Raw genomic sequence first — 11,891 nt, forward strand, 5'->3', positions numbered from 1 at the left:
AAAGCCTCGGTTGCTGATGAGCTAACAATGCTAGCTGTCTTTTAGCTTAACTTTGAAACCCTTAAAGAGCTCCTATTGTGCTTTTAAGGGTTTTCTCTTTCCTGTAGTGTTATTTAGGTTTTAGTGCATGTAAACTGTCTGCAAAGGCTAACAGGCTTTTAGACCATAATGATTTCTCACCACTGCAGCCTTTTGGAGATTTTTTCAAACCTTTTTTCCCGCTGGATATATTTGTAGAAACTTTCGACTTTCTTTCTCTTTTGCAATAAAACACCTTAGCTGATAAAGTCTTTGTATTTAAGATGACTTTTTATTAATCTGCAGTATTTTGTGTTGATTCATCTGCAGATAATGTTCTCTATTTCTCTATTTTGTCTTCGGTAGTCCAGCAGAAGTTTGATAGTAGTGATGTTTTTTGTTTGTTTTAGATATTTAGGCTGGTGCTAAAGAACATTTATCATTTGGGCTTTTAAAGATTGTCCTGATTTTAGTAGAATAATTAAGATAGTACTGATACAACAATGTTAAAACAACTCCTGAAGTCAAATTCCTACATAAGCCCACATTTTATCAGCCAAATGTCCTTAAAGTATCACAAATATAAGTACATTTTATCAGCCAAATGTCCTTAAAGTATGACAAATATAAGTACATTTTATCAGCCAAATGTCCTTAAAGTATGACAAATATAAGTACATTTTATCAGCCAAATGTCCTTAAAGTATCACAAATAAAAGTACATTTTATTTAAGATGGGCCTCTGTGACCCATATGTGACGTTATTAAATCGTGTCACTTCCCAACATTTGTAATCAGAGCAAACAGAAGCAGAAATCCGAGTAGTAAAAAGATAGAAAAGTGTGTTTGTGGATCAATACTCTGCATTGACGTGATAATGATTTAATGTGAGCAAACAGCAGGCGGCTCTCACAGGTGATTAGAGCTCATCAAGGAAGTCAGATCCAATAATTTCATTAAGATTTCAGGGAGCGAACAAACAGGGAAGTCGGGTCTTTGACTCGATGTGTGGACACGGTAAATAATCAGAGCAGTAAAATGAGAGGGAAGTCTGTCGCAGGTTCGATACCCGAGCCGGTACAAAAGGAGGCGACTCGGATCCAAACATCCAGTCTACAGGTCTCTCTGAGCAGGATCCATCCAGGTGAGTCTCTGCACAACTTAACACTTATTTTGAAAGCTTTAATTGGTTTGATCTGTTGTTTCTTTTCAGTAGCGACCTGAAACAAAACTCAGGATGAATTCAGAAGCATCAAGTTGTTTTTTCTATTGGATTTTAATCCACTTATCCTTTTTAATGTCTCGAAGTTTGTCTACGTTTGACTGAAGGAAGTGGCATCCTTAAAGGCAACTCAATGTGTTTTATTTGCCAACATTTAACAATACAAGTACAGGATGGAGATACAGTATGTGAAATGGTACAGTCCAATAATGATAATCGAAGCTGTAGAATCAGGGCCCTAACATTAAACCGAAATTATTTAAGCCATATTTAACCCAAACGTATGCGATTGGAAAATTGTAAAAATACTTGAGTTAAAGTCCTGCATTCAAAATCTAACTTAAGTACAAGTTAAAAAGTATTAGCATTAAAATATAGGTACTCGTTAAGCATAATGGCCCATTTCAGAATATTGCTGTATATTAAATGCCTGTATTATATTCATTGATGCATTTATATGTTCATCACAGCTGGTTAAGGTGGAGCTCATTTCAACGACTTTACACACTGCTGCTGGATATCCTAAAATTGTATGTCAATGTTTTTTTATAAGATGATTCGTATTTCGTATTGCTGAAAATCTGAATCTAAAGTAAGTAACTAGAGCTAAAATAAGGTGGAGTAGAATTATAATAGCATAAAATACAGTATAGAAGAAAGACTAGTTCCTATACGTGAAAATGCTCACAACAAAATGTGGATTATCTTGATTAACCACACTATGATTTCAAGAAGGACAGCTTTTCCCAAACCAAACTGGGACAACCTTTTTTCTAACCTGGCTGTACATTGAGTCTTTAGTTTTGTTGTCACAGAAAAAGGTGTTGGAAACAAACGCATGTCTAAAATGTATATTCAATGCTGCAGTACAACACATCTCCAGGACACATAAAGCCAAACCAAAAGGACGTTAAAGGACGTGTTTTTCAGTTCTCTTTATATTGTCTCCTCAGGAAATCATCATCATCCTCATCTTCATCTTCATCGTCCTCATGATGCCGTCCATCAGTGTGACTCAGGTGTTCCTGCTGTTGGCCCTCCTTCACTTTGCCACATCACTTCCTGTCAGGTACGTTCACCTGAAAAACTCTCACAAACGCTGCTGAAAAACTACAAAAATTAACCAAAGAAAACCCTCCATCGTTCCTCTTCGTTATGACAACACACACTTGATGTTTTCTATATAAACTAAACACAGACAATGTATTTGAACACTGTCAGCTTGATTTAAAAAATAGTCTACAGTTAGTTATTTTCTTCTGGTGAAAAAAAGAGCTTAATTTTTGTCCAATGTTGTGTTGTGATGTGACCGTAGGGATGAAGACGAGTTGGAGAGTTTCCTGACTCAGAGCAGACCCCTGAACGCACCGTGGTCTCTGTCGGGGATGAGCTCTGCAGACTCTCTGCTCGAGGCCAGACTCAGGTCAGTTTACACCAGAAGAACAATATTTGGGGAAATTGGTGAGATTCTATGTTTAGCCCTTTGGGAGCTGGTGGAAACCAACATCAGAGCTAAAAGAGAGAATACTGGACTCATGTTCATCAGGTGGACACAACAAGAAGTCTCCTAATGATTAATCATGTTGCTCTGTGTGCTAGATATGTAAATAAGTCATTTATTCGCAATCATATTCACAATATCAACTTATCTTGGAGGTCATACAGTAGGTGTGATATAAACTGGTTTCTGCTTCCCCCTAGTGGCCAGAAATGTTACTCATTGCAGGTTTAACTTGATTTAACAATTAGGAAAAAAAACACACACACTTTTCACTTTCCTATTTCTACCGTGTGCCTCTATAGTGACATGTGTCCATGCTTTAATGTTCCAACAGCTCTTTATTTTTCTCATAGTGAAAACCCCAAGAAGCTTAGACAAATAGGGCCTTTAAGAGATCATATGTCAAAGATATGATCCTAACTGGTTTCTGCTTCCTTCTAGTGGAGAGAAATGTTTGTCACCGCAGGTTTAACTGGATTTAACATTTTGAAAAGACCACACACACTTTTATTTTAACATTTTATTCTGAATCATGTTATTTCAGCTCTTTATTTAACCTCTATGATGTTTGAACTCCATACAGGCTCAGTGCAAGTAGATACTGTTAGTTATCTTGAGATGCATTGATTGATGAACGTGTGACAATACTCCAGTAGTAGTTTCTTTGAAAAGCTTACCTACCTAGGAACATGCAAGATATGACTTCAGAAACATCAAGGCATACTTACGGCCCGTCCACACAGCAGCGTTAAAAAATGTTGGAACGCTTCTGCCCATTCACTTTGAATGGGGTGACGTCACTTTGCCTCACTTTTCGCCGAACTGCATTGTGGGCAGCAGAGCGGAGATTTTCAGGATTTTCAGGATTCAAAGTTGAGCAATGTTCAACTTTTGAAGCTGAGGTGGAAGCGGCAGCCAATCAAATCCCGTGTATGCAAATCTGACAGTTCAAGCGCTAGCCAATCAAACGGCGTGTATGCTGGGAGAGACATACCGCAGGTCATTTCCTCATATTCCAAAAACATGGAGGAGAAATTAATTATAGCGGTAGGGAATCACCCGGTGCTTTATGACCAGTCCCTATTTACCTACCGGGATACAAACCGGAGGAGCCAGGCATGGAGGGAGGTGGCAGAGAGAGTGGTAGGTTTTCGCCTGTCTGGGGAGTTTATATCCAGTTTACTTCAAACTGTTTTGCTTCGTATGTCGGGGGCGGGAGATTCATGTGATTGGTTGTTGGTGCTAGTGATGGGAATTCCGGCTCTTCTTGGTGAGCCGGATCATTTGGCTCGGCTCACCAAGAAGAGCCGGCTCTTTCGGCTCCCAAACGGCTCTTCAGTTTACTACATATTATACCTTTTATAATTCAATCAAATGTAGCCCTGTTTTGACTCATGATTTATATATGTACACATATCACTTAAATTATTCAATACATCCTTTGTACTGAAGTATTCAAAAGTAAAAATTACATGTTTAATATCAATTATTTGCTGTGGCCAGTTTTCATTGCATTTACAGACCCTTGTATCTCTCTGATACCACCCAATGAATGCACTGACTTGCTTGAACCACGCTACACAAAGCAGATAGCAACACCTATAAAAAACCCGAGGTGACAGGGCTTTCAGTGTTGCAGCTCCTAGACTGATGAACAGCCTCCCAGTACATATCCGGACTGCTGAGTCTATTGAACTTTTTAAATCTCAGCTAAAAACGCACCTCTTTGCACTGGCTTTTAATACTAGTTGAACATTACATTTTTACATTTGTATGTGTTTTTTTTAAATATGTTTCTAGTTATTGTGCTTTTTATCATGTTTTTAATTATTGTTTTATTATTGTACTCCCATTGTGTTATTTAATATGTATTGCCTGTACAGCACTTTGGTCAACTGAAGGTTGTTTTAAATGGGCTATATAAATAAATAAAGATTGAGATTGAGATAAAAACTTAAGCATAGACATTTAAATAAAGGGGCTACTGTATCGACATTTTAAAATTATATTTAAAGAAAAGGCCCTGACTAAACAGCAGGGCTCTATTTCAGTATTAACTATAGAAAAAAAGACAGCAACAGCTGACATCAAATCTTTGCTGAGCCCAAGGATAATCATAAATAAATGACATAGTGAAAATCAATATATTGCAATGCTCAGTACAGCAGCATCCAACAGTCTCTAATCCTTGGATATTACATGTCACTGCATGCATGCACGGAGCAGCTGTAGCGCGGAGATCATCATATCATTCTGTCTTGTATTACTTAACAACAAAATAACAAAAAAAAACGGCTCGTTCGCGGGCGCGAGCCGGCTCCCGTCGTTCACTTAAAAGAGCCGGCTCTTTGAGCCGGCTCGTTCGCGACCGACACATCACTAGTTGGTGCCTTGCTCGCAAAAAATCCCCAAGCTTCAGATACGCCCACCTCCAAGATTTTTTTAACGCTGCTGTGTGGACGGGCCGTTATTGTGAAGGTGCATCACATTTGACTGGTTGATTTCTGTGATTGTGTGTTTTTCAGCCAGATGCTTTCTGTTGGACTGGACCGCAGGAGGCAGCTGGGAGACATCGAGTTCTCCAACAGATACGCAGAGTTCCTGCGATCGAAAGCCAAGCACAGCTCCGTCTGCGCCTTCCTGCGCCGCATGCAGGGCGTCAAGAAGAGGTGCCACACTTTACACACAATGGCCCAACATTTATTTAGGAGAAACATGCTGCAGCTAAATCAACTATGCAAATATAAAAACACAAATGGGCCAAAAAACAGGCAAAAGAAGAAACATCTTTACCAACTCGACAACACATGAATAGCGAAATGCTGCGAATACAAAAGTCAGCCTGTTTCCTAATGGAGGTGTTTTGTGCCAGCGAGCATTACAACAACAAGACGCTCCAGAGATGCTTTTATTAATGTAATGCGATTGAAATGACAGCAAAGTAGAAAAGGTTGAAAATAATCTGTGAAAATAAAAAATCATCAGTCTGAAAGAAAAGTGATTATAGCAGAGTGCTACAGTATGACTTTGTTGTAGGCTACTAAATAAATGAATACATTGGTACATTAAGCTATCAAGACAGCAGGTAAACATAAAGGAAGTGATGTGTTTGCATAAACAACTAGTTCTAGCAGGAGCCGATTAGAACAAGTACAAATATATCATATTTCTTAAGTTCAGTTCATATTTTCTCACTTTCAATAACATATATTTTCCCAACATAGTTTACATATTGTCCTGATTTAGATTACATTTAGATTAAACAACCTCCACATTTTGCAAAGTATCCTATTGCATATTTGTCTGTTTTTGTTGTAGATTACAGATTATAAATTATATAAAGGATTTGTGACAAAATGAATCCCAATTTAGGATGAATAAAGTACATCTATTCTAATCTGATCTCGTTCTCTCTGCAGAAGAGCTGGTTAAACATTTTAAATAATAATGTATAACTCCGAATGAAAGTTTCCTTTTTCTCACAACCCTTATATTTTTGTTCATCCCAACAACAAAGAGTGCCTTACTGTATAGCAAAATCAGTCGGCAAGTTAACAAGATTCCAGATTCAAGGCTTTTATTGTCATACGAACATAGCTATAGTGTAGTTATGACAATGACAATCTTAGGTCACAGGCTCCTCCAACAGTGCAACACAATAAAATTGTTAAAATAGTCCAAGTAAATACAATAAAATAGGATATAGTAGAAATAGTGCAGAATAGTCTATACACAAGTAATTGGAATATTGATAAATTGCAAACAGATGAATGTTATGGATGTTCTTTCAAAAGTCCAGGTGTTAGCAGTCTGATGGCCTGAGGGATGAAACTGAAATATACATTAAAACATTATGAAAATCCCTTTTTAATGTTGTTTCCTCGCCAGCAGTGTTTAACCCCTGATGTGTTTCCTCCGCAGCGGGGTGGGGGGGGACGTGGAGAGGGTGAACCTGCTGTTGAGACAGTACATGTGTCCGTCCGTCTTCAACAACTGGTCCGCCGATCTGTGAAAACGACCAAAAAAAGAGATGAAATATGAAGTTTTGAGGGACTGACGTGTTACTGATGTTCTGTATTAACCTCTATATAAGCAGCTGTGATCATGTTCAATATGGAAACACGGATATCTTTGCTATTAAAATAAGTTAAATCAAATACTGTGTGTTGAATGTGTCCTTAAGCATGTCTCATTTTGAGCATTTCTTATATATTGCACTGTTCAATTCGAGTTATTAGTCGGTGAAAGAACAATGGAGGAACTAGAAAGGTCATCATTATAATATTAAAGAGGTCCTATTGTGCTTTTGGGGGGGGTTTCACTCTCCTATAGTGTTCTATAGGTTTTAGTGCATGCCAATGGTCTACAAAAACGATTTATTTAGTATTAGACTTTATTAATGTAGCACTTTTCAAACACAGTTACAGAATGTTTTCCGACAAAAACAGCACACATTTAAATCACACAGAGGGTGAAATGAACACACAACAGTAACTAAAGGCTTAGTTAACCCCAGAGAGTAAAATAAACAATCTTTGCACACCATTTACATGCACTAACACCTATAACACACAACAGGAAAGGGAAAACCCCCAAAAAGCTGAAAAGGGCCTCTTTAATTCGTCATATTGCGTTTAAGTTTGCATTATACACCAAATATCTTTAAACCCACCTGACAATAAACCTATTGTGAATCTGATTCTTTGGATTCTACAGGGCATGCTTAAATAAAGTCATTATTTCATAGAACAATTTAACTCAAAGTACCAAAAGTAAAAGTGGTCATTGTGCAGATTGGTCCATTTCAGAATAATATATATATGTTTTATAATGATTGATCATTAAAGTGTTCTCAAAGCTGGTAAAGGTGCAGCTAGTTTGAATGACTTTGTATACTGCAGGGTAGCTTGTGAATTGGGACTACCTATGTTGTAAATGTATTATCTTTCAATTTACACACGGCATCTATTGCACGTCTGTCCGTCCTGGGAGAGGGATCCCTCCTCTGTTGCTCTCCCTGAGGTTTCTCCCATGTTCCCTTTAAACTGTGGGGTTTCTTTGGAAGTGTTTCCTTGTACGATGTGAGGGTCTAAGGACAGAGGGTGTCGTATTGTCATACTGATATTATGTACAAACTGTGAAGTCCACTGAGACAAATGTAACATGTGTGATATTGGGCTATATAAATACACATTGATTGAATTTACTCCAGGTGGAACTAAAGTCTGATTTAACACTTGATTATATTTCACATCATTCATCCAGATCTGTAAAGTAACGAAAGGTATTAAATACACGTAGTGGAGTAAAAGTACACCATTTACCTCTGAATTGTAGTGGAGTAGAAGTACAAAGTAGCATCACATGGAAATACTCAAGTAAAGTACAAGTAACTCAAAAGTATACTTAACTACAGTACTCGAGTAAATGCACTTAGTTACTTTAAACAACTGCAGATGTGTAATTTGTCAAATGGGGCTATATAAATAAAGTGTGATTGATTTATTGATTCGATCTTCTTACTTCTGTATATGTGGTAACATTTAACCGTGATGTCGAACCCAGTCCAATAAAAGACCATTGGTCACAAATAATATTGTATGGCTTCCCGACGCAAACAGACAGTGTGTTATGTTTTTATGACGGGGAAAAGTCCACTTTCAGCCATAAACCTGAGCAGATAATGTGAGAACAGAGACGGAAGAGGATCAGTTCAGACGGGACGGAGACATGGACGGGACTCACTTCAGTCTGAGGACGTCGTCCAGCTTTCTACTTCTTCTGATTTTCCTCCATACATCCACCGCACAAAGTGAGTGTTTTAAACTGCTGGTTCGACTGGGACTTAATTGTTTTATCTGTAGTGAAAACAGGAAGTAATACCAGTGAGCCTCTTGGTGTTCACAGGCCAGACTCAAGAATAAAGGTTGCTGCGCCTTTTTTTTATTAGGTCTGGATCTCTAAATATATTTGACTTTTTCATGTTTTCAAGCTTGCACTATGATCTGGTAACTCTGGACATACAAAGTCAACTTTATTGTCAATCTTTCAGTTTGTGTGTACAGAGAGATCGAAATACCGTTTCCCACAATCCCGAATACAAAAACAAATATATATAGAAATATGTATGCAAATATGTATATACCTTCAATACACAATCGACAGACACATTTATACACACATGAAGACCTAAATAAAAGCACAACAATCAATATATACAAATATATAACAGTCACTTCAATATCATTGAGAATGTACATTAGTGCAAGACTGTCCGTACACAACAACAACTTGAAATCTTGCCAAGTATATTTGTCTAATATCTAGTCAGAATATGTCTCTACACCTGATATAAGACACAATAACTTCAGAAGTAACACTGCAGTGAGATATCAGGTCTTGTTTTTAGACAATGCATCATCTTGTTAAGTCAAAAAATCTTATTTTGAGTTGTATCTCAGATAAAACACATATTCTTTTACGTTTTTATTAGAAAATCACCAACTAACATCAGAAAATAGAAAACTTTTAAGCATTTGAGGTTTATATTGTAACACAACATCTCCTGATTCTGGTCAAATATAGTTCCAAATGAGTTCTCCCAGCTAATTACAAGATCTGATTTATCTAAATATCCCTTCTCATTTCAAGAAATGTTACATAGCACATTTTCTTCAAATTGTTGTAGCCTACTTATTTCAAATGAAAACAGTTTTCATTGTTGTTTAACTTATTTTTGGAGCAGCATTTGTTGGTGTCTGGTGCTGGATTTGGTACAGGTATGAAACTAACATCCATTTTTTAAATCCATTTCTTCTTCTTTCTGAACAGTCTGTTCTGCTCCTACATCGGTAAACATTGCAGAAAACAATGAAATTGGGGTAGTCGTTGCAACGATAAATCTCGAACTAGGGGTGACCGTTGATTTTACGGCCGATGGAAACCCGGACAACGTGTTCAGATTCGTAGGAAATATGATGGAAGCTGCAATGGTGTTGGACTTTGAGGTACTGTTGACAAATGGTGTCGACAAGATTAAAACCCCATGTCTCATAACGATTTTTGCATAAAGTGTGTTTTGTTTGCAGGATAAAACAGTTCACGTGGTCACGATCATCTGCACCGAAACAGCCACAGCCTCCAAGGTAAAACTGTCCTCTTACACTAAACAAGTTGAACTGAGCCGCAGAAATATGTGTTTATTCATCTTAACTCTTCAATATTTTACTGTGGCGTATGTTCGAATTGTTAAAATGACTAAATGACTGAATACATTTAGTTAAGGCAGCATGAAGGCAGATTCTCTCAATGAATCAGTGTTTTTATCCAATAGTACGGCTTGAAAGACAGAAAAAAGAACTTGAAATCATTGATTTTCTTGGTTACTCAGGTGTTATTCCAGGTTCCTAATAAGGTTCTCCATGTTATTGAAGAGATTCAACAAATTCTGGATGAGGTTCTGTGAGTCCTTGAAAAATTGTAGAGGTGTTAGAAGATTAGGTTCAGTAGTTCTATGAGTTCTTGGGAAAGTGTATGTGCTCGAAGATGGTTTTTCCGTGTTCTCCCTAAGGTTCTCCAAAACTGTAGAGGTGTTAGAAGATTAGGTTCTCTATGCTCTTGAATAGGTTTTACGGATGCTTGATGTAGTTCTATGAGTTATTGGGAAATTGTATGTGCTAGAAAATTGTTTGTCCATGTTCTCCTTAAGGTTCTCCATGTTTTTGAAGAAGTTTTACAAATGCCTGATGAGGTTCTATGAGTTCTTGAAAAACTGTTGTGCTGCTAGAATATGGTTATATAAGGTTCTCCATGTTTTTGAAGAGGTTTTACGGATGCTTGATGAAATGTTCTTGAGGTGTCTTAGCGGGTTCCTTAAAAATAAATGGATGAAAAATGATTGTACAGATTATTTAATCGGTTAAACGGTTTTTGTGAAGATAAGTGGTCAGGCAGAGGTATTAAGGGAAATGTAATGAGGTTCTCCAGGGGTTTTTGAAACGTTAACATGTTGTTGAGAAAGTTGTATAGATGTTTCTCTAGGAGGTTCTTTAGATAGTTACAGGGTGCATGAAAAAGGTTTTTGTAGTATTGCAGGTTCTTGATTAAACACTACAGGTGTGCTAGGAGGTTCTCTAGGGGCTTAATTAAGATTTTCTAAAGAGTCTACAGATACTTGAAGAGCCAATGTGGGTGTGCTAAGGAAGTTCTACGTGTTCTTTAAGAGGTTTTACAGGTAATAGATGAATAATGATGAAAAAACAATATTAAAATGTGTGCTTTAAAAATGTTCTCTTTGTTTCAAGTTGGAATTGCCCATTGTAGTAACTGTGGACAATCTGAATGATAACGCTCCAGTCTTTGAGCAGAACCCATACCACGCCACTTTAAATGAGGTAAGAGTATCTTAACTTTAAATACACAAAAAATGTTCATAAATGTAGTTTTAAAGCATAACTTTTAACATCCCATTTCTCTGAATTACAGTACAATACATGTCCAAAACACTGCTCATGATTACATATGTTTTACCACATAAAGTATGAGAAGGGGTTTCACAGTACACATATAATTAGTGTCTATTGATGATGGAAGTGTCAGAGACTTATACAAACCCAAAAAAAAGCAGATGTGAGGCTGCTAATTGAGGTTAGCTCCAGTGACAAATGATATAAATGTTCCAAACTGTGTTTCAAGTTAATATTGAACTTTAAACTGCATTTGTTTATGTCCCAGTTGTCTCCTAGTGGCACAACCGTCGGTCGATTTGCTGCCACTGATTTAGACGGTGGACTGCTGTACTACACGCTGATGCCTGCATCTGTAAGACCTCATTTACTATTATTCTATCTCTCAATGGGTGCCTGTAAATGTCAGGGATGTGTTTAGCCTAGCTTAGCACAAAGACTGGAAGCAGAGGGAAACTGCGAGCTCAAGAAGCAGATCTAAACATTGTTTTTGTCTCGTTTGATTCGTGCAGAGCGGCTTTGCTCTGAAGGCGCAAACCAACCCAGATCTCCTCGTTGTGACACCTGTCGACTTTGACAAAGTTAAAAGTGTCCAACTGACATTAACCGTTCAGGTGAGTACTGCAAACACTCATCTCATTTTTGGGACTCAATGAAGTCAAATATTTGTTCCTGTCTCTGGAGT

The 11,891-nt window shown here is 37.5% G+C and overlaps 1 protein-coding gene across 2 annotated transcripts in view; it reads left to right on the forward strand.

Annotated features, from left to right (window-relative positions):
• The first annotated feature begins 8,438 nt into the window (after positions 1-8,438).
• The window catches only part of LOC117479703 (cadherin-related family member 5-like), a 15,529-nt gene continuing 12,076 nt past the window's right edge, over positions 8,439-11,891 (forward strand). For both annotated transcript variants that reach the window (XM_034126786.1, XM_034126787.1), the window contains exons 1-6: positions 8,439-8,553; positions 9,573-9,748; positions 9,830-9,886; positions 11,045-11,134; positions 11,475-11,561; positions 11,719-11,820. In XM_034126786.1, coding sequence (XP_033982677.1) covers positions 8,472-8,553; positions 9,573-9,748; positions 9,830-9,886; positions 11,045-11,134; positions 11,475-11,561; positions 11,719-11,820 — 594 coding nt within the window. In that variant the 5' untranslated portion in view covers positions 8,439-8,471. The remainder of the gene's footprint in view (positions 8,554-9,572; positions 9,749-9,829; positions 9,887-11,044; positions 11,135-11,474; positions 11,562-11,718; positions 11,821-11,891) is intronic.

This window comes from Trematomus bernacchii, unplaced genomic scaffold, assembly GCF_902827165.1.
Source record: "Trematomus bernacchii unplaced genomic scaffold, fTreBer1.1, whole genome shotgun sequence".
Taxonomy (NCBI): Eukaryota; Metazoa; Chordata; class Actinopteri; order Perciformes; family Nototheniidae; genus Trematomus; species Trematomus bernacchii.